The 23,660-nt window shown below is 41.6% G+C and overlaps 2 protein-coding genes across 3 annotated transcripts in view; one reads left to right on the top strand and one right to left on the bottom strand.

Moving 5' to 3' along the window:
• Positions 1-4,555, top strand: part of coq5 (coenzyme Q5, methyltransferase) — a 15,214-nt gene extending 10,659 nt beyond the window's left edge. The window contains exons 6-7 of the mRNA XM_010787366.1: positions 2,415-2,526; positions 2,891-4,555. Coding sequence (XP_010785668.1) covers positions 2,415-2,526; positions 2,891-2,992 — 214 coding nt within the window. The 3' untranslated portion in view covers positions 2,993-4,555. The remainder of the gene's footprint in view (positions 1-2,414; positions 2,527-2,890) is intronic.
• Positions 4,556-5,300: 745 nt separating this feature from the next.
• znrf3 (zinc and ring finger 3) overlaps positions 5,301-23,660 on the bottom strand; it is a 74,012-nt gene continuing 55,652 nt past the window's right edge. The window contains exons 3-8 of one of the 2 annotated variants that reach the window (XM_010787365.1): positions 15,195-15,269; positions 13,155-13,286; positions 11,991-12,098; positions 10,159-10,326; positions 8,052-8,154; positions 5,301-7,918 (exon numbers count right to left, since the gene is read on the bottom strand). In XM_010787365.1, the coding sequence (XP_010785667.1) occupies positions 6,174-7,918; positions 8,052-8,154; positions 10,159-10,326; positions 11,991-12,098; positions 13,155-13,286; positions 15,195-15,269 (2,331 nt within the window). In that variant the 3' untranslated portion in view covers positions 5,301-6,173. Of the gene's footprint in view, positions 7,919-8,051; positions 8,155-10,158; positions 10,327-11,990; positions 12,102-13,154; positions 13,287-15,194; positions 15,270-23,660 lie in introns of both variants that reach the window. The other variant, XM_010787364.1, reaches the window with a different exon arrangement.

Consider the following 23,660-nt stretch of genomic DNA (forward strand, 5'->3'; position numbering starts at 1 on the left):
CATCTTCGCGCGGTGAATTAAGAGAGGCTCACAGCTAGACTTTGTTTTGGCAATTCCCGTTAAATCGTCATCTTAGAGATGGGGCAGGCTAAATATAATTCTTGCAATGCATCCAGTGTATACAGCATGGGATACTGTAACACTAGAGTATGTCTTTCATTGTTTCAATTCCAACTATACCTCAGCTTACAAAGAAAGGTTATCTTGGAAATGTAAAGTCAAAGAACTGCGAAGCTGTTACTAGCTGATAATCTTTTGCTGTAGACAATGACTGTGAGATAGTTCAGTATCATTTAAACTGTTATTATGTCACAGAGTAGAGGCGCAGCAATACTAATATGAAGCCTGAGATGAACATTATACCGGGGCCGCTTTTTAGGCGTGTCAGAGCATTCATATAAATCTGTTCTGGTTGCTCAGCGCTCTGCAGGAGGCTCTGCGTGTTCCTGAAGCCGACCCGTGGCCAGGTTTATGTGTTTGGAGTTTCAGCAAGTGAGCAAATCCTGTTCTAGCAAGGGTGAGGAGGGCAGTGCTCTCTAATCGGATTGTGACTAACTGTGAATATGAAATCAACCGTAGAACTCTCAGAGAGCTACTCTGTGATTCATCACTGGCCTTCACAGAATCGCTGAAAACTTTTCACCAAGGGGCTTGTCTGTTTTCTCTCGGAGGTGGTCGATCGTATTCAAGCGAGTAGAGTACTCTGTCTCACCAGCATACTACATGTATGGCTGCCTACATTAAGACAGATGCCCATAGATGCTCGGCTTATACTGAGGCAGCAATTAAGAAATATATATATATAATTACTATGCGTTTTTTTATCCCGCCGTGGGATTTTGTGTCCTTGGATGAACACGCCCTTCTTGTGGTTTTGTTCCTAAAAGCCACTTCAGCTTGTTAAATGTGAGGCTGGCTGCAGAGTACTAAACAGGGTTCTTACGCGTCATTTAAAACCTGGAAAGTCATGGAAATTCAAAATGCACAATTCCAGATTCTGGGAAAAGTTATCGAAACAATATTTTTCATGTCATGGAATGTAACTAACGTTGCATCAAATGTAATCTTAAATCTTATCTAATGCGAAATAGTAATTACTATAATGATAAAATAAAATACTGTATCGTATATGTAATGAAACGTAAAATGTCATTTTAACTGTTGAGGTATTTTGCCTGGTGAGAGATTGTAGTTGCTTTAGCCGTGTAGAAGCTAGTAGGCCTATTTGATTTGTTTTAGATGGGCGCACAACATGTTGTTCATATGTATGACCTTATTTTTCCTGTTCCATGTTCAAATAAACCATTTTCAGTGGTTACGCTGAGAAAAGAGTCATTTTTTTGGTCATGGAAAATCAGGTAAGGTCATGGAGAAGTCATTTGAAAAATCATTGGGTGAAAAGTGTAACGACCCCTGACTAAAGAGCAAGGAAGAGTGTATAACTCTGTGAAGGGTCCGTGTTCAGATTAACACTCTTCAGAACACAGGATAGTTTGAGTCAAATATTTTTTTTTAAGAATCGGTCTGAAATAAAACCTTGAGACTGTTGTTGCCAGAGGTGGGAGAAGCAGAGTCCTGCATCGGGTCGGGTATCCGGCGGGTACCCGACGGGTGACCCGCAAAAAAGGTGATTTCGCGGGTGGTATTTTTTCAAACGCTTTTTTCCGGGTTCGGTTCTGGGTAAAACAAAGATGATGCGGGTCGGGTTGCGGGTGTTGCATAATAAATATATTTAAATAATAATAATTTAGTTTAATGTTTAAATCCTCAGACCTCTCCCCCTCGGGACCGCGCATAATCATAACCTCTGCAGCGCATCAATCTGCTGCTGAGCGCGCCACATTCGAAATGGCTGAGGTGAAGCTCTCTAGCGAGAATACAGCCTTTTCAATAATACTTCCTCAAGAGCGAAATCCAACGTCTGGGAGGCTTTTGGTGTCATCCTAGATGCAGAAAATAACCAACATCCCAGGCTTTTTGAGCCAAATATGCAACTGTGTGTGTTAATAATTGTACGTTTTCACTGCTTATATATATGCGGGTTCGGGTCGGGTTGCGGATCCTGTGCCGACGGGTCGGGTCGGGTTGCGGAACTAATTGGCAATATGTGCGGGTAGCGGGGCGGGTTCGGTATTGCACGTCGCGGGTGCGGGGCGGGAGCGGGTCTTGAAAATCAGACCCGTGCAGGACTCTGGGGAGAAGTACTCAGATCTTGGACCAAAAGTAAAAGTACTCATTATGCAAATTGGTCAATTTCAAATTCATGAAAAATACGAAATTCTTTTAAAAATACTTTTATAGGGTAAGAACTCATCACAAACAAACGATTAGTTTCATATAAGAAGGATTTTTAAAATGAGTGTATCTGCAGCAGGTTTCAGCTCACTGACTTTGATCCTGTTTCATGTTTTCAGGCTTTATGACGCGTACAGTTTCCAGATGATCCCAGTTTTGGGAGAGGTGATAGCTGGAGACTGGAAGTCTTACCAGTATCTGGTAGAAAGCATCCGCAAGTTCCCGGACCAGGTAAGAACCTTTTTCTTTTCTTCAGTCTACTCTTTTCTACCATTGCTACTCTGATTTGATTCAACTCCAGTTGGGGGTATTTCATAAGAAATGTTATCACTTTCTGATTTTAATGGTTTGATTTAGGATATGTGCACTAATCCAGATGTTAAATGTAATACCTTTTTAATATTTTAAAGACCTTTTGCTAAGTACATTTTAAGGTCAGATAATGGGCAAAAAATCGTAGTGATCTTTTCTTTTTTTTAAGGACAAAACTACTGAATAACTGAGTCACTGTATGTTTCCTTAGGTTCATGTTTTTCAAGCTGTCTGCAGTGTAACTTGTGGACTCACTGTCATTTCCTTTTCTTCTCTCCTGAAGGAGGATTTTAAAGGTATGATTGAGGACGCAGGTTTCTACTCTGTGAAGTACTACAACCTCACCGGTGGAGTCGTGGCTCTTCACTCTGGTTTCAAGCTGTGAGATGCACTCCTCTGGAAAACAGAAGCAAAAAGACTGGCTCTGTGTTTCACACTTCTCTGTCTGTATTTCAAACTGTGCAGAGTTCTCAGACATGAACGTCAGAGCTCCTCTCTCAGCAATGACTGCACCATGAGAGAAGCATTTCGGTGGACATATTTATTTCCCTGCTGATGGTCTTGGTTCAGCAACGATTAGACTGTACTAAATACCTTTGTTGGTAAAGAATGCTGCACTGATAACCTAAATGTCACTATATTTGTGGTATCAGTGTTAAGGCTACTAGCAAGTGAGTTTATGTGCAGCTTTTTTCAAATATTTTGATGTAATATCTACATTTTGGCTACAAATAAAGAATGTTTAAAAGGATCTCTGTACCTGAATGGATTATTCTCAAAGCAATGTATTTCTTCTGCTGTTAAAACAATAATGTGAAATGCAGGTAATGGAAAGGAGGATACATCACAGGAGATACTGGAATACTTTGGACATGGATTTGGATCAGAGAAGATCTAATTGTCCTGATTGTAATTACGATGAATATACAACGCCTCCATGGAATTTTCTCGAAATGAAAAGCAACCGAATAACTCAAATGTTCTATTTTATGTGAAATAGAAAAATAGAAAAAAACAACATGCAATGAAAATATGCAAACATTATTATTTTAGCACATTTTCAATATACTTTACTAGGTTATTTTTTCTGACAGTTTAGAATTAGTGTTCTACGTAGTTTTTGCTACTTCTTGACTTACTAAACTGTCATTATTGGTATTTCTTTTTTTGCATAATATATTACATATTTTTTCTCGATGTTTCTCTGTGGTGTGTTCTGATATTTTCAACACTGTCGTTTTTTGCATAATTTCAAAATACAATACTGTTTTCAACGTACTATACTATGCTGTTTTTAGCATATGTTTCTCATACTATATATACACAATGTCTTTTCTTTTACACATTTTTGACAAACAATTATACGTTTTAATTTGTTTTACTATTTTCTATAAACTATACTACTGGTTCTGTGTTTCACGCTTTTCTGTCCAACTGCCAAACTAAAGCCCCAGAGCTCCTCTCTGCAGCAATGACAGAAAAACATGTCCGACATGAAGAGTGAACATATTTTCCTGGGTTCGGTTCAGCGACAGAAAGCAATCCCAAAATGCCTCTATATTTCTGGTATCAATGTTAGGACTACTAGCAACTGAGTTTAGTTTAGAATATTTTTAGTTTAGTTCTGTAACATCTCAAAGTGTTTAAAAAGTTGATCTCGGTATCTGAATGGATTCTTCTCAAAGCTACGGAAGGCAAAGATTTTGTTCTTATGATAAAACAATGTCAAAATGTGAATGTGAAGTGCAGGTAATAAAAAGGAGGACACCACAACATGAGTTACTTGAATAAAACTGTATATTTTACAGATCTTTGTACACTTTAATTACAAAACTGTATGGTACTAAAGTTTTAAAATCAGTTTTTTGGTCAGAGAAGATTTAATCGTCTTGTGTGCAATTACCATGTATATACAAAGTCATGTTAGTGATTTTTCTCAAAATAAAAAGCAACCAAATAACTCAAACGTTCATACACTCTGAACATAAGACATGGCTTAAAGATAAATATATTAGTAAATAAATATTCAGAGAACATTTCCATTTATGAAATGTGTTTGCTATACAGGTACAGAAATATACACAGATTGATTTCTAGCCTTTTTCTTTAAAACATTTGTAATGGTAGTGACAGAGAATAATTATATTCTTAAAAAATTAAAAAATATTAATTTTTGTACACATTTTAAGTGCTAGAAACGATAACAAAAAAATTAAATAGTGACTCAAGTACCCAAAATGTTATATTTGCAGTAGGTACATATCTCTATGCAAAAGGCAAGATTAGATTCTCACTTGATTACAGCACTGGGTTAACTTATAAATAGGGTTATTCAGAAAGTCTTCCTCTGTGTAGAGAATGTGTGTATTTCATAGAAACAGTATAACAACAGTCTGCAGGACAAACAGAAAGGCATGAATGACATGCATTGATATCGCGAGTATGTATTATGCATGGCACGATATGATTCAAACAGATACACTGGTATTTATAACTGCATTGTTTAAAAAAAAAAAAGTCACAGTAAAATAAGGAACCCTTTTGAAAAATGAGTCTTTTCCAGCCACTTTCCTTTGGCCTTTTGATACATACTAGATATCTTTTAGAGCATGTCTCATTTAGGAAATTGGGTAAGTGACAGCAAAAATACACTTTTATGGGCTTCCAAACAAAAAGTAAGAGTGCAACACTCTGCTTCTGAAAAACATCTACTGACCCAGAGACACTGCCACTTCAGACAACCCAAAGAGGCGCAGTGTCTTTTAGATATTGCTACAAACAGCTTCCCAGCGTAAGGCTTCCATGTTGCTCTGGCACATTTCATACAGGTAGGCCACTGCTGGACAGAAATGCAATGCATAAACAAATTCTGTATTAATATTGAATAGACACCAGTGTCAGCCTTGCATTCACATTTCTATGCATTTTTCTGTAATATATAGCTTCTTCTCCTCAGAGAAATGTGTGGGTCACAGACACTTAAAAAGGACCCATTTCCCTGCTTTTGACAAAAGTAAAAGAAAATAAAACAATCAAGTCTTTCTGTTTTGGTATAGCTATGTCCGTACAACCTATTCGAGCTGGTGGTTGAAGCTTTATAGGCAGTCAGTGTTTATGCGTGCACCTATACATGTAGATGTTTGTGAATTAAGGGTGATCTTTTTGTGGAGAAAAAAAAAAGGCAAATTCCTAGATTTTGCAGAAAAGATATAGAAACTAAAATCTCTTAAGAAATGGGCCCAGATTACTTAATTACCCTTGATGGCAGCAGATAGAAACCAAACCAACCTACTTCTAGTTTCAGTCCATCTATATTTGTAGTTCCACTTTGTCTCAGTGCTATGAAAACATGGTGCTGAGATGTTTCATGGCCACAGGAATGAACTTGACACACTGTCTAGAAATGACAGGCCATTTCAGTAGAAATCCACACAATCGAAGATGATAACATTCAGCGCTCAGAGAGCACGGTTACAACAAGGCAGCTGAGGGTTTCAATGATTGACTGACAGATTCGGTACCAAATACATACTTCAGACTGAGTCCCATCTCACTGGGCTCTAAATTCATATACCCAGACCCCCCTCATTTGATGGTGTACTGCTCCCCAAAGAAGCTGGGCTGGCAGAGAGCTGAGGGTGAAACAAAGCCCTGGTCTCCTCCTCCAGAGGGTACGACTGACCTCTAAATTGTCCAGAGGTAAAATACCTCTCCCTGGGCTCATGTTGCTCTGCTGTCCGCCCCTCTGCCTCCACTGGGACATTAATGGGTAATAAACTGCTTTGGGTCTCTGCCCCTGGGCACAATTCACAATCTGTGTCCTCCGGAATTATGGGTATTCTCTGGTTGAGTTCGCAGCAGCCCTGCCCGGAACAGGCTTCCGAGTCTGCGTACTGCACATTAACAGCGTAGTCCTCGGCGTAGCGCCCCCCCGCGGCCCTGTGCACCTTCAGCTCTTTGTAGAAGCAGCAAGGCAGCCCTTCGTAGCTCACCTGCTCCGAGGGGGGGCACAGGTGCTCGGGGGCAAAGTAGTTCTTGGAGGAGGCGCTGTGAAAGTCCATCCCCCTGTGAAAGCGTCCTGAGGTCAGAGACCCAGCTTGGTCCGAGTCCTGCCCTTTGCACTGCACATTGGGAGGGGGCCCCTCGAAGCAGCAGCTACAGGCTGCAGCCCCGAGCTCCCCCGACTCCTCCTGTGGCCCCTTCCCCCTGTCTGCTCTCGGGGGCTCTGGAGCCCCGGCTGAGGTAGTGCTAGTGTTGCTGTTCTCCCTGGGTTCCAGTGATGAGTGACTGCTGTAGTTGGGCTCCAAGCTGCAGTTGGAGAGGTGGTCCCCCGAGTTATATCCTGAAGCTCCGGGGGGGAGCTGCAGGCAGTCGTGTCCCAAGGGAACAGGGGATGAGGAATCCTCAGCAGGAGCTGTGGCACACGCCGCAGCCCCGGCCTCCCCCACAGACCCCCTGCATGGACTCTTACTCCGGTACACGTACGGATCGTAGTCGCTGCTCAGCGAGCTGCGGAAAGTGGAGCAGCTGCCGTACACTCCCTGGTTGCTGACCTCAGTACAGTCCAACATGGAGTCGCTGGAGGAACAATGGCACTGACCCGAGCTGCTGCTGCTGCTGTCGCTGCCAGGGCAGTCGGCAAGGTAACCACTGCACACCGAGCGGTGACCGTGGTAACAGTTCAGGCCAGAAGTGCTGCTAGTATCACCGATTCTTGTAGCAGAGGCTGGTGCCATGTGCACCACAGTGGGGTATAACAGACCCTGCTGGAAGGCCCTGCTGTGTTGGCCCTTATGGGCCCCCCCTCCTCCACCAAGCTGCCCTGCCATAGTAGGCCCCTGGCCCCCCTCGGGCTGTTGGGGGAAAGTCAAACCCTGAAAATAGTAGTGCTGGTACATAGTCTCGTACTGCGAGAAGCACGCTGCTCGGGAAAAATTTCGACCATGGAACTTTGGCCGTTTGAAAGCACCATGATGCGGCTGTGCTGGGTAGGCGGGGGGGCCGCGGTGCTCTAATCCACAGTGGTGGGGGTTGACCGAGTGGTCCAGATGGAGGGTGGGGTGGTAGCTCCGCAGAAAGGCGGATGTTGATTGGGGGGTGTACAGACCCTGAGGATCTGGGTGCTGGTCCACGGTCAGCATGGTGATGGGGTTTCCGTGGGGGTCCATGCTGGTTCTGGTTGGGTAGGCGGTCACCTGGCCGGCGCGGTGCACCCTGCCGGGGTAGTGGACCGGCAGCACCACCCGCTGCCGGCTGTGCACTGGGTTGCCGGGGTCCATGCAGGCCGGTCCTGGATTCCCCTTCTTTTGCTCTGAAAAATAACAGCATATCCTCATGAATGTCTCTGTTGTTTCTCAGTGTATCTTTTTTTGTGTTTGTATGTTTTTTTTCTGTTGATGACAAAGAGTGTTTTATCTGAACATCAAAGCTAAATATTGTCTTACCGATGATGTTGTGTCTACAGTGGGGGCAGGTGTGATGCTGGAGCAGCCAGGGGTCCACACATTTCTTATGAAACCTGTGAGCACACGGGATAACTCGCAGCTCCTGTGGGGGGAAACACATCAAAGATACAACTGTCAGATACTACCGTAATGTAATACACAAATAACAATTGTTTCACACTTTTTATCACAATGGAACATAATGTATACAAGTAAGTTAAGTATAACAATTAATAATGATAATTTACGTGTCAATTAACTCTCTGCCTAAAAGTGAAACACATTTAAACGATGGTGTAATTTCAGGATTGATGAATTCCTGCAACTCCCAAAGTTACCAAGTTGTTACATAAACAATTCTCAGTTAAGTAACAAACGTCCACAAGGTGGCAGCAAAGCTGTACAGAGCTGTCAACTGTAGTGAATTGATTAACATTTTACCTCTGAGTAATCTAATTCATATTATGCCAAAAACAAGACCCTTAACAACAAGTCACACAATGGTACAAATACAAGTCTGTCGTCAATGTCACCACTTTCTGGAACAAAACAAACAAACGGCTAACACTGGAGGATTGATATGAAAGGAATGCAACACTTTGTATTCAGACGGAGAACTGGCATGGAGGAATTCCAGGATGATAGGAGGAGCGGTATGAATTATTATATTCCTCTCCTCTGAAAGCTCTCACTGCCATTAATACTTTATTCTAAGGTCGATGTGACTCATCTTTGGGCCCTCTTCCACCCAGGCTTTTGTTGATACACTGCTGAAAAAGCGCTTTGATGCCATTCAGCCTTTTATATTGCCACTTCCTCTGTGCAAGCCTGGCGCCACGCTTTGTTGTGATTTCTTCCCCTCCTCACCGAAGAGACACATAACCACAAAAAAAAACCTTACACATACGCCAACTATGTCCCCCCCCCGGGCACTGGGGTTTGTCCCCATAGCGAAGATGAACAATGCTGTTGACAATGACTCCTTAAAAAGATGAAAAGAAAGCCACATTTGGGAAAACAGGAAGCATAATCACAACCTAATGCACTCTGGGTACCGTTATCTCTCCAGGTGCTCTCAAAGACTGAACTAAACATCTGAAAAGGCGCCGGAAAGAGCGTCACGGAGGATCGCGGTCCCCGAGCACATCAGGGGAACTTCCATTCTATTGTCCACATAACTGCATTATGTTTCATGTCTACAGAATATAAAGGAAAGAAAACAAGCACAGGTGGACGGTGACCACACTAACACTGCCACCAAAGTTGTCTCTCCCTCATGGTCCACTTATGCTCTAGAGTTTGGATAAACAGCCGCTCACGTACATTATCTCCGAGTTGCTAAGAGAAATTGTAATCAGTTTTTGTTTAGCTTTTTAAAAAGTTTCATTCTTGTTTTTGATTGGATTTCACAATCATGGTCCCAACAGATACAAATAAAATAAGGTTCACCACAGTTCACAATAAACAAGATCCTTATAAAATGTGTATGGTAAACCAAAAATTAAACAAAATACAAGATAAATAACGCAAACAAGATGTAGTTTATGCTCATTATAAGAGTTTAATCGCAAAATATGAAATCACAAAGTATTTGGGACTTAAATAGTGTTTTGGTAACTATTTACACTAACATTTTACCAGGACTTTAAAACCAAACATCTCTAGACTGCCTTTTGTTATGTTATGTTTGTTTATACTGCTGTTCTTCCTTCTAAAGCGACCTTGGGTATTATGAAAGGCGCTATAAACATCCAAGTTATTATTATTATTATTTATACTGAAACATTATTATTAATATTTCTCTCCAAGAGCCTGACAAAGCCATAACACTTTACCGTTTTTGAGGTACCCTTTTCACTAAGTTGGGGTATTATCACGGTTTTTAATGTTTTGTTGCATTGGCTACCAAAACATGTGGACTGGCTAAAAGTTCATTTCGAAATAGTATACTTATATGTGTACATATACAAAAAGAAAGGTATTAATGTGAGAGCTAGCATTGCAACCCGTATTGAAAAAATAGTTGATGGCAATACCATTATACCGTCTGTCCTCAAAGCAGATAAAGTCTCTATATGAGCTCAAAGGACGTAGCATCTTTTCTTACCTCCCCATCGATGTACTTTTCTAGACAGATGGCGCAGTCGGAGGTGGAGCTGCTGCTCAGAGAGTCGGAGGCTCCACAGCTGCTCTCGCGCTGGCCCTTTCCTTTGGCCTTGAACTTCCTCGTCTCCATCTTTTCCAAGGCTTGGATGGCCATTCTGTTCATGGAGCTCTGTGGTGGGGGGAGGGGGGGGGGTGAGGTACAGGTTCAGCGTGGATTATGAGACCCACAAACAAGGCATTTAAATGATAACACTAACAGTGTAAAGTCCACTCAGAGAGGATGTTTCGGGGTAAAAAAGCCATTACATTTCCATGCGCCAATGTTGGCAACTTTTTAACCGTGTTCTTCTTTGATGATGTTCAAAGGCTCCTATTATGCACATTCTGAGGTTCATAGTTGTATGTTGTTCCTTCCTCTACTGTGACATGTTTACATGCTTTAATATTCAAAAAGCTCTTTATTTTGTTCATACTCTCTGACATATTCTGTCTGGAACCAGAGCCCAGTTCTCTGATTGGTTAGCTGGCCGGCTCTGTTGTGATTGGTCAGCTTAGCTTAAAAACGTACAATGTGCTGGAGCACTAGCCAATAGAAGCACAAGTGTAATGTAGTGATGTCACTATGTTACAGGAGTAAACAAAGGACTACAATCAAGGCGTTTCAGGCAGGAAAGGGGGGGGGGGGAGAGAGAACTTGGGATTTTAACCTTAGCAGACCATTTACATACACAAAAACCTATATAACACACTACAGAGAAGAAAAACCCCCAAAAGCATAATAGGGCCCCTTTAATGACAGAGGGTTACATTTGTCATGATTAGACATGTTCCCCATTGTCACATTACATCATTGTGCAATGTTTCACTGATGCTTTAGCAACGCTCTCTGGTTCTCCACTCTTTTTATCGCTCATTTGTTTTGTGTTGCCTTCAAAATATAACTTAGTGATTGATGAAAGTTGCCACATGCAGAACCACTTTTGAGGATTAAACTAAATGATTCACATGTGTAGCAGAAATTGGGACATAAAGCAGTAAACCAGAGTTATGTGTGTGTAGGCTTTACTTAAAGGAAGGAACGCTCTCCAGGGTCTTTTTCTTGCTGCCTCACAACGAGATAATTGAAGTCTTTGTAAGTTAAAGAGCAATGAACTTTGGCATGAAAGCCAATCTCATCACAGGGTTAAAAAAAATAGAACATGAGGTAATCTGTATGTTCAGTTTGTAATTAACTGCAGTGTTGTGAGGGCAAACCCTGGAGGAAACCTTAGATAAACCCCAAACTATTCCACTTTTAACAGTCAAATTAGAGAGGACATGTTAATACTGTATTAACAATATTTACACTACAAGATGTTAATTACATTTTCCCATTTCAGGGAGGAAAGGTTGTTATAATGTAACAAACCCCTCTGGTGTGAGCTGCTCTCTTAATTAACCACCAAAGGAAGTCATCGGCTGCTGTGCCACAAATTACACACACACACAGAGAAAGAAAGTGTCTTTACACACGTGTGCTGACGGGATTACACCGGATGCCGCTACAGTTTTTCTGCTCCGTCATGACACCTCTGTGTTTTTTGTCCCAGCGGCCAACTTCTCATCAGCCCTAATTAAATGCTAATCCTGATTCATGCGCCCGGACATAAGCCTCCACTGAGAGCTTTTAGTTAACCATCGAGAGGAATCAATCAAAATGGTTGCTACCGTCACCCAGCTCAGGTAGAGTCACGCTGCGTGGAAAAACACGGCATTGGTTTGCGTGTTTTGTGTCACATCACTGTTTTTGTGACTCAAACTTGCTTTGTGATGAGTGTGTGTTCTGACACTGACCTGGCTTCTCCTTTGCTTGAGTTTGATCTTGATGAGCAGAATGAGGCACACCAGCGACACAACCACGAAGAAAGCCAGGAAGATGCCCATGTCGAAATATTCTGTGGGCTGCTGTGGAAAAAAGAGGGCAAGAGAAACACATTTGTCAAATTATCTTCACATGCAGTCGTTAAAAATTGGTTATTTTGCCATAATGTTGCATTTTCCATCAAGGATGTTTGATTAGAACTTAGTTAGTTGCTCATTAGAGCAGACCACTCACTGATGTGACTCGTTGAACATGTTATTAGGCAAATACAAATAAATAAAAAGGACTTTATGGAATAAATAGACGATTTAATGTGATTTAATCATTGCCGTGTCTTTTTTTTTGTTGCTATTGTGTCAATTTAAGACTGTCGGATGTAGTCACAACTACATCTCTCAAACAAACAAGACAACTCTGCAGATTGCAGCAAAGACCCTTCAATACAAAGCTTATCGGCAGAAGGGGTTTGTTTGTCAAGGATTTGTCATTTTTCAAGCAATGGTCATAGTTTCTCAACTGGGAGGATTTACTTGTAAATTAAATACATTTGGGTTTTGGAATGTTGGTTGGTTGAAACAAGCTAATTAAATGCTTAACTCCGTAGATTTCACTTCTTTTCGCTCATTAACAGACTGATCAATTGCCAGTTCATTTGATAATTAGATCATTATTTGAGGCTTTATTTACTTGAAAAAGCAGAATTTGCATCTTTGCTTTTTGCTGAGATGAGTCCGATAACTTGTGGGGATAAACACTTTTATTAAAGACCCAGCTAAGATTAGCCAGATTGTTGTTCTCATCAAAACAACTTCTCTCAGGCTTTCATTATGTCAAGTTATTTGACCTCCAAGTGCTGGTCCTTTTATCGAATATTTCTAAGCAGACAAATAGTTCTTTGAATGGCTGATATGTATCTCCCTCAGTGCCTCTGGGAAACGGATAAGAAAGACAGGGTCAGATTTCACAGCTGGAACTTTTGATTGTCTTCACATCCTAAAAAACTTCTCTGTGCTGATCGCTGCTTGGGCCTCACAAACATGTTCACCTTGTCCTCATGTTCCTCACATGTGCCTTAGATTAGTGTCACACACATGCACGTCATCTACATGGAGTGTGGTTTTGGCATGTGCTCTTACCCTCGGTGGTCTGTGTTGTATCCGAGCGCGGGCCACTTTCTGCTTGTTGACAATGTTCATCAATTTGACGGCGTCATTGCCCTTCACGTAAACCACGGGCCGCTTCAGAGGATCCTCTGCAACCTGGTTCAGCTGAACAGAGGGAAGAAGAAAGAACTACATCAAACACACATTTACACACTCAAGTCATTTATCTTGTCAATAATGCCATTTTTCTAGGTTATTCTCATCATGAGGAAAATGTCTTCAGTTGCATGAAAGGAGATTCATGATCCAGTGTAATATATATATTACACTGGATCATGAATTTTAATATATATATTATATTATATATATATAGTAATTAACTGCCTGTTGTGATTCCTCCAACTTTATTCAACTGTAGCTCTAAATCAGCGGAGAAATAACAAAGTTCTGCTAAACAAAGTTAATTTATTTATTGTATCTATTCGAAAGCTTTACCATATAACCTCCTAAGTATTGACTCGTCATGTATAGAAACAATGAAAATAAATGGAGCCGAGCTTTAAAAACAAATGGTTCATGTATTTGAAGTCACACACAAAGAAGCGTCCATAACAAATGAAAAGAAGAAACGGCACAGAGAGTTCTGAAAATAACTAAAAGGCCTTTAGTATTGGTATGAAAGCTGAACACTCATGAAAAACAAGATTGTGTGTCAACCATGCAAAGCCTTTTAATTATACACAGCACAGAGGGGGCCTTCAAATCTGTGGGAAGTAAACATGACTTGATTTTTTAAGGGGACTTTCAGCAAAGTACTTTAGTAGCCGCTGCCCGAATGCTTGTGCACGGACTCTTTTACTAACTAGCCAAAATGACCTCTAGGCTCAACACATGGAAACTGTGGTTGCAGTTTGCCAGAGGGAACCGGGGGAAACAGTCAATGAAAAGGATGTTTTGGCTTTGGAGTCAGTTGACATCTTTCTTTTACCCCTCCTCTTTCTCCCTCCTGCTCTTCGCTCTCGTCTGCTGGTTGGAATCTGTAATTTGAAAAGCCCAAGGGAAATACCGAGGATATTCACATTTCAATTTCTTCTGCTGCCGTCATGTTCTCCAGTGAAATACTGTATGTTCTGGTTTCAAAAGTATAGACTTTGAAACTTTTGATCTCTTGCTTCACTCTTGTGCGTTGCTCCCACTTTGAGAAAACAACTCCACAGAGCCTCTGACAAACAATAAAGCATTTAAAAATTACAACTATAAGAAAAGCTGTTTGAAGAGAGTTGAAACTCAACTTCCCCCCCACAAAAAAACCCAAATTATTATTAAATCAGCCTCAAAGGAAGTATACATTGAGACAGAAAAGGAGGTCAAGTACATAACTTCATAGGACTTTTCTCCTTATTTTGTCCCAAGGACCTTAACTCCCCCTAAGCTCCTCCTCCCTGCCCCTCGGCCTTGTGGGTCCTGTCTCTGCTGATCAGGCCGCTCTGACTGGAAAAGCCTCTCGGGGGAATTTAACACAGCCGCCCAGCGCTGCCTTTCATGTGGTCTCCGCGCAATCCCTTTTATCTCTCAGCTACGCGCTTTACGACTCAGCGGCAGAGGAGAGAAAGAAGAAAAACCCTGCAAGTCCAGACCTGGTGTGGCGAGTATGAATACCACAGAAGCATTCTTGTGACAAAGGCGTTCAGAGGAACAACTTGTGAATTATATCGCTTAACAGCGAGGATAGGGAGCAATGTCTGGATGCTTGTAACAACAAATGCACTTTGTTCCTACTGTAGCCCATGTGAGCGCCAAAATGTGCACAGATCCGTGGTCTCGGGGGATGAGGTAATGTTTGCTACCTGTACAATTATGAGCTCAACAGAGTTTGGTCATGGTCTAGTGAAAGCTGAACCTGGATAAACCATTTGAGAGAGATGATAGAAAGATCATTGTTTGTACAAAACAGCACACGCACATGCTGCCAGACAGAAGGGCAGGGCAGGCCGACACGCAGAAAGGCAGTGCATGTTTTCAGTGTTGTTGAAAAGTGTGTGAAGGCCTGGGTAATTTTAGGTGTGTACGAACCTGGTCGATGGCATCCGGATTCTCCGACACATCAAAGATGACGGCGGTGGCTCCCCGCTGCACGGCTCTCTTCGCCTGCACACACAGAACAAACATGAATCATTAGATGCATTCAACAAGAGTTCAAAGGGAAACGCTAGGGAAGGTATGATCGCAATGTGGAGATGTTAACATTCAGCCCACTAGGGGGAGTTCTCTGCCTAAGTGTAGATCATCGGGAATGAGCGAATGAGATGGAAAACAAACAGAAGTAAACAAGCTATTGATAACATTTGCTACAGGCACATATGGTCCATTTCTCTGAAGTCTTCATGGTGTAACATCTGCATCACATCAAGCTAATAGCATGACACAAACTAACACAGAGTCAAATGTGATGCAAATGTGCGTGACATGGAGTTAAAGTCATATTGAGGTCTGCTGTGCGCACTCAAGAAAGTTGAATAAAGTTTTCCAACAGCAACAAAAAAAAGTGAGCTTCTTTCATGTGAGAGCAGGGAGAGACATAGCACAGAGGTCTTTTGAAGACTTCTGCTAAAGGCAAAGGATAAGGGAAACGCTTAGATGTGCAGAAGTATCTCCATGCAGAATCCAAATTGGCTCCCCTTGTTTGAAAAAAAATACAGAAAACTTTATCTTAGCTGCTGCTTCTCTCCCCTACGACTGCTTTTGATTCACGGCGCCCTATTTAGACACCGTTTTGATGTCTGCACTACACGATCTAAAATAGCGGGGCTGGGATCATATCCTGGTATTATCAAGTGCCCTTGGGTTCTTGCCAGTCCGCCTCATAACTAGAAGGAAGAGAAGTGGGGTGGGGGGGGGTGAAGATCAAAGTGACAATGTACATTGCTGTGACTTTGCTGCCGAGTGGCTGGAGAGTGTCATCGCTGGGCCCTGACAGAGGACACAGAGAGGGGAGGGGGTTTACTGGTGTGTGCGGGGGAGGCGCAATGGCTTTTTTCATAACATGTTGATCTCTGAGGTAACATGACTCAACAATGACACGTTGAGCATGTTTTCTACATCTTTTGCCACGGTGTACACAGAAAAGACTCCTAGGTGTTAGTCTACCATTAGCTGCCAGATCAGCTTCACTGCTCCTCTAGTGTTTACATGGAGGCAACGGGGAGATAACGTGTCAGTCCAAAATGTGTTGGCTCACAATCTTTTAATGGGTTCTGGTGACAGAGAAAGCCACAGCAAGTTACACTACCTATTATTCACATTGTCAGACAGCCACATGTCCGTCATTACCTTTTATTACGTTTTAGTTTCTGGCTTTCATTTTGCTGATAGATATTGGATCTGTAAAATTGCCACCTACCGCCCTGTGTTTGGAAAGTGACAGGTCGTTTTGACTGATCAACTTCAAATACGTAATTAAATATAAGAACAGAAAATCCACCATGTCTGTCCAAAAAGTTGTACCGGTAATTCTGATCCTTTTAGACATTTGTGTGACTTTGTCATAATATAGCATATGCCTCATGTTCTGGCTAAAAATGTGTTTTTGTGAAGTGACTGCAAATCAGTTTATTCTCGATTCCAAGTGGATTTTCACGGCAAATATTATATAATTTGTTTCCTCACGGCATTCCTGCAATATCGCTTTGTAGAGAATGGTACAGATTAATGGACATATGGAGGAACAACCAGAATACATAAAGCCTCCAGCTATGGCTATACTCATCACAGAGGCATAACATTAACTCAATTGATTTGAATGATGTATCAGTAATATTTTAAAGACTGTCATAGAACGTGATGTATTAAATAATCCTGTTTCTTTTTACCATTTACCTGCAGTTTGGGTAAATATGATTCTGCCACTTTTTCAGCTGTGTTAGTACATGTCCAGCTGTTTGAAACTTATCAAAGTGCTAATTTCTTGTGCAGCTGAGGAAGTGTGATATGATCAAGATTTGTAACTGTACATTTCATTTTTCCTTTTGATGGGTTGCAACATCATTTCCATACTCCATTTGTGTATTATGAGTCCTTAGAAAGATGTTATTTATTAAATATTTCTGTCCAAGAAGTAGCATGATGAGCTAGTTATCCATAGCAAGAAATAGCCCTAGAGGTGTTTGCTGTCTCCAGAATCAACAACTGTCAATAATGATTCTAAATATAGAATATGTTCAATTTTGTTCAACTAGCAACACACGTGCGTGGGTGTTCATCACTTCAGGTACTTTTGGTGGGACAACTTCTTCATGGACAAGTCGCAGCAGGAGAAAAAAAAGAAGCCAAGTAACAAAAGGCCTTTGATGTCAGGGGTGGCATGTGTACCACAACTTTAAAATAAGCTTCAGGGAAATGTAAACACATCATGACTCTGAAGTATGTGTGCTACGTTAGAATTAGAGTCCCCCTCGGTTTAATCCACATACAAGATGTTTATAAATGTGACTTTCATAGCTCATTAAAGACTAATCAACCCTGCGAACGGATTCAATCTTTCCCAGCAGTGTATGAAAGCCTTGTCAAACAGTGAAACATTAAAACAGTGTTGAGCTATAAACACAAACTCTTCCAACTTTCTCTTTCGTCCTGCCTCCTTTACATAAACTAACATCGCTCTTTTCTTTCTTCTTTCACTTCTTCTTCTACTCGGAAAGTTCAAAAGCAACGGGAGCGAATATCTTGCTCGGCTTTTCCCTCTCACCCAGTTTTTCTCTCAGCTCCACACTGCCAGGCTCCAGCCCCCATTTAATTCAGCACAAGTCTGCTCCTTTGATGTTAGCTCTCCCAGTAAATAATTAATAGCTCTTGGTAAGACGCTTCAAGAAGAAAGAGATCTCCCTCCGAAAGAATCTCCACTCGGGGCAGGCCTGCGCTGCAGTGCAGGGACTTGCCTGACGACAACAAAAATGCCCCCACAGGCAAACTGGTTCTCTTAAAAACACGACACATCTCCTTCCCAACTCCATACAAAACGACAACCCTGGACACCAAAGGCAGGGTATTGCTTTGTGATAGGTAATGTACATTCTTCAGACTTTGTGATGTTGCTGAAAAGTGAACAGTTTAAAGTTTAAACGGTTTACTTCACTGACTCAAACTGGCTGCAGAATGTCAAATGGCAGAGTTCTTGTATACTAAGTAAAAAGGTTAAGACAATTCCATCCTCTGCAGCAAACTTAAAAAAAACAAAGATCAATTAGACGCTAAAGACTTTCATTCACACCAGTTTCATATAGATTTAACAGGAATTTCAAGAGAGTCTTAGATTACATACGAGGGGCAGATTTTGATCATTTAAGGGATCCAATATTACAAGCTGTGGTGTAATGTAACCAAGTACTCTACTTTAGATACAAATGGAGGTACTTGTACTTTACTTGAGTATTTTCACATAACTTTATACTTTTACTGCACTACATTTTGTGGGCAAATGTACAAATAGTTCCAATACCGAGGGTTGCAAGATACTTGCAACCCTCGGTATTGGAACTACCAAACTTTATACAAAGTAATTCAAACTAGCTCTGCCTCCATCAGCTACAACAGTATATGTATTTGTTCAAATGCAACATTCAGATGATGTCATTTATCATACTATATCCCTCACTGCAGCCATGTAACTGCAGTGAGGGATATGATGAATACTTTTTTACTTGTTGAGAGCATTAATTAATATAATTGAATTATAATGATGTACTCAAAGCTTAGTCATCACCGTCTGTTGTAATTGATTAGTAGAAAAAAAAAGTAAATTGTTCAGCCAAGTAGTAGGATTCAAACTTTATTCAACATCCCCCTTAAAAGAAATTGAAGGTGCAATCTCTCAGAAGTAAAAGGCAAATGGAAGTACGACGAAGGCAAGAGTCATTGACCTTCTCCTCACATCCTACGATAATTGCTCATAAGTAAGTTGAACTCTCCACCTGAACTGCAGGCTCTGGGCTGGGGTGGGGGTGTGGGGGTGTTCCCAGGTACTTTACAAGACTGCTGGCTAAACACACTTCCTGCTGGCTCCGAGGCACGAGAATTAGGAGTACAATCTTCCCTGGGTGAAGGAAAAACCACAGCAGAAAGTACTGAGAACCCAGTCTAGACACTAGGAAAATGAAAGCTATGTTTAGCATCCCGGAGTAAGCCTGCCAGCTTGTAAGATCTGAGGCAGAGGAATTCTCACTCGACTGGAAAGAGACTTTTTCTCAGTGCGGCGCTCACTCCATCGTGGCTGGAGGATTCTTATATTATCACATCAGGGCACCTCTCCATACGCAGGGGACACCGGAGGTTATCTGCAGACGCCGGGTGCACCTGGATTACACCTGCAACATCTGGCTCACACATAGTTCCTCCATCACATCACTCTTCTTCTTCTCTGATTCCCTCCTTCCTCGTGGCTCCTCCTCCTCCTCTTCATGCTTTCCTTTCCCTCTCTCTCTTGCTCTGCACTGCTATAATTAAGGCAATTAAGTCTTCAGAAGACTCTGCACTGCTATTATGCTGTAATTTCATGTTGCCTCCTGGCTTTACGGTTTATTAAAAGATAAAGGCATACTTTTCTCCCATGGATTTTCTTATATGTGGTCCCCCTTTTTTTTCTTCTCTCCTTCCTCACTCGCTCTCAGTGCAGGCATGTGTGCCAAGACATTATTTACATTCAACTAAAATAAAATGAAGTTCTCAACGTGGCTGTGCGTCATCTGATTGGAAGCTCGTGCAGCCCGGGGAAGTTTGAAGCGACTGTACAAATTGTACTTTTTGCACATGAAGTCATCTGTGTTATCTTGACATCTTCATCAACAGGATTTAGTCATTTCACGAAGCACATTACTCATCATCCTCCTGGTATCCTACCGTTTGATGTTAACACTTGGCTGACAGACTGGTAATCTGTCATAACATTTTACTCTGTTTACAGATACTTGACATAATCGTATTGGCTCTGTTAGTTATAATCAACTGGTTTCACACCCTCGCCCTGCTGGAGCTGCTACCTGCTGTGTCACGAAAACTTGCAAAATTCTTGTTCCCACATAAACACTGTCCTGAAACCATTTACAATGTGAACTGAAATAACCTTGTTGAGCTTAATCCTTCCAATAACTTTTTCATGATTCCCCTTCCACTCGTATTAAAGGTTTTGACCAGCAGCCAAGAAATGTCACTCCTGAATTGCAGATTAAAAGGCGGCAAAAATAAATAAAGAAACTCTTTGGTCAGTGTGTTTTCTCTCTTCACCTTCCCAAACATTTGAACTTTGCAATATTCCTGTTTAATATTAATTTAAATGCTTTTAAGCCCCCGGCTGGAATATTTAACACAAGTCCCAGGACGTCTGAGGCACCGTTTCTCGAGCTGCATAAAACATGTTTACGAAGCACATAAAAAAATCCACTTTTGTGTCGCACCGGCAGAGGAGTGAGGCTGCCAAGCCTCCTCGAGATCCTCTCTGTGTCGGCCGCTTTCATATAAACGGACAGTTTACCGAACGTAAACACACAGGGGAAAGAATCACTTGAAGCTCTCAGTGAGCTCAGGGACCGCCATTAATATCAAACGGCAGATGAGAGGCGAGGTCAGGAAGGGAACGCAGAACTCTTTAGAGAGTGTTGCGTTCAGTTTGAGACGTGTTCAATGAGACGAAGATTTTAAGGTTGAAGCTGGATCAATTGATTTCCAAGAGAGTGCTTCTGAAAAAGTAACATTTTCTTCACCAGTTAGTCGCTAACCTGTCTGTTTGCTGTTTGGTGCCAGTAGGTAGTGAAAATGTCAAACTAGTATTTTCCAAATTCATATTTAACCACATGAATGCCTCAAGCAACACACCTTGTCACCTGTCTTTGCATCATGTGGTGAAAAAGGTGCAGCAAGTGTGAGCCACACTTCTAAACATTTAAACCTGTCATAAAGGTAATTGAATCATCAGATACAAACTGCGCCTGCTATACTGCATACAGGACTGTGTATACAAATACTTTTTTAAGCTGGCATTACAGGATAAATAATCTTGTTCATGTATTGTTTGATTCAAATCCAAATGTTGCTGATGTTATGCTTTTCATGCTAATGGTTGCTTAGATATCTCAGGTATTGAAAGTACATTTCTATCAGTAGTAGTTCAAAGATAGACCTATAGGTTAGGCTTGGTCATCTTGTCTCATAATGGAGGGGTTTGTGGGTAAACTGCACCCCAGAGAGGGGAAATGAGATAGAGAGAAAGAGAGAGATTTAGGGCGGATGAAATTACATCACTATCAGACAAAAAGACAGGGCCCGCCCCAGGTACACTGACCCCTGACCCGGCTCTGTGCTGTACATCATGTACATGACCAGCCAGCATGCACAAATGCACACTGACACAGGAAGTAATGACTAGCTGTGCCACTGTGTTGCCATCCCTGAAAGAAAAAAATCAGTTCCCATGGGTGAAGTATCTTCTTTCCACTGGCTTAAATCCCCAAATGGGACACAGAGATGTGAGACAAACAGAAAAAGAAGAGCTTGCTCCACTTTGAAACCATTTTCTTTTAAGTAGGGAAATGTCTTTCAGATAGAGGCCATTTTCTGGAATGGTGTGAGAAGCCTTTTTTTTAAAAAGGTGGAAATGTCAGCTATGGGGGGAAGGAACTCTAGGGTACAAAAACAACACATCAGAAGAGTTTTCCTACAATGATGCTTCTACCGTCATCTAGCTCCAAGTGGATATATCTTTAAAAGCTCTAAAATATTTCTGACAAACCAGTCAGCACAACCGACCCCCTCCACTGCCAACTCTGTCTCTGCCTCAGCGCACAATGTGGGGTGGCCATTCACCCACTATTGCATAACCAGAATTATACAAGAGAACTGTGCTATGAAAGTGTGTGTGTGTGTGTGTGTGTGTGTGTGTGTGTGTGTGTGTGTGTGTGTGTGTGTGTGTGTGTGTGTGTGTGTGTGTGTGTGTGTGTGTTGTGTGTGGTGTGTGTGTGTGTACCTCTGAGGGGGCCTGCCAGTGGACCTTGGCAAAAGGCCGGCCCCATTAAAGGGTGGAGAGAGTGAGGTGTACTGGGGAGCAATCCCTTGTTATGAGAGCCATATATTATATATAGATTCCCTTTCATACTCCTGTATATTCATATTTAATGAAAATGTCAAATGTGTCCTTAAATCCAAGTTTTTAAACCTTTAACTCCAGGTCAAGATCATACTATTCTTTACTTATTCTTTGGTGAGATTGCTCCTGATTTAAGTTACATGTTTGCCATAGTATTTCCTTCACAAGCGGCGCCTGGTGTCTTTTGTTCAATCGTATTGAGAAAAATGCAAGACACATTGAGTTCATCCTCTTAAAAAACACATATGTAGTGTATTGTAATGACTTATTTCTAAATATTTTGAAATAGCTCACAAATAGGAGCCTGAGGCTACTGAATCCTTAAACAGAGCTGATAGTGGAAGTAGCTTAGAAGTCAGCCATCCTGCTTCCTCTTATCTCTTTGGAGAATTGCATAAGAACAGAACAGAACAGATCGGGAACGGCCAATGGAGGCAGGTTGTGACAAAATGTATGAGCTGGTGTACAAAAGAGCATTTCATTCATCCTGCAATTTGGTAGGTGTTATAAGATGTCAGAGCAACATGAGTTTACAAAGAGATTAAATCAGATAATTCACTTTAGTCTTTGATTTATGTATATATAAAGGAAACTTGAGCTTATTTCAGAAGCTTGTTAAAGCAAGAATGTACTACTCTTGGAGGATCATGAACACATTAAAACCTTTTTTGGTACAACAAAACCAAACTTTTCCGGCCAAAATCAGGGCTACGAAACAAAGAGATATTTCTGAAACATTTAAACACTTATCATGTAGTGGCAATGAAGAAGGATTTCTCAGGAAACACTGTGGTTTTTATTCAAATAAGGCTATTTTAGAACTATAATTGAGTTGTGGGTTCAATGTGTCTATCCTATCCTTTCCAGGGCACGAGTTTTGATGATAAAATGAAACGCCCCGTGAAGATACGATAAATAAAACATGAGTGATGAGGCTCATGTGCGGGGCTCAAAGTTCTTGTAATTTAAACATTTTTCTTTTTCTAAATATACATGCTTGTTGTGAGCCACATGCAGCATTTCCTGTCTCTTCCTGGTTGGATGTCTTGTGGCGTCAGACGCGCACTCTTACACAAACACAGATGCAAACGTATTGACTCAGACCGCCGCTAATCAAGGAGCCTTTGATTTCTTTCTGCTCTCGCTGCCCACTGCTCTGCCCTGCCGAGACCAAACACTGGGGCCGGAGGAATGGACAACCGCTAATTAAATTTCCTCTACGTTCCTCTCCATCCCTCCCATGTTGTTTTTCTTACCGGTTTTGGGCTCTGGCCCTTTGTGATTCACAGGAAAATAAACATGCCTTCCGGCTAGGGACAAAAATACCACTTTTTTAAGTGCTTCTTCTCCACCTAGTGTCTATACTAGGGTTTGGACGAAAGTAACAGGAAGTCTTGGTTAAAAAATGA

Source organism: Notothenia coriiceps, unplaced genomic scaffold (genome assembly GCF_000735185.1).
Source record: "Notothenia coriiceps isolate Sejong01 unplaced genomic scaffold, NC01 NC01_scaffold00030269, whole genome shotgun sequence".
Classification (NCBI taxonomy): domain Eukaryota; kingdom Metazoa; phylum Chordata; class Actinopteri; order Perciformes; family Nototheniidae; genus Notothenia; species Notothenia coriiceps.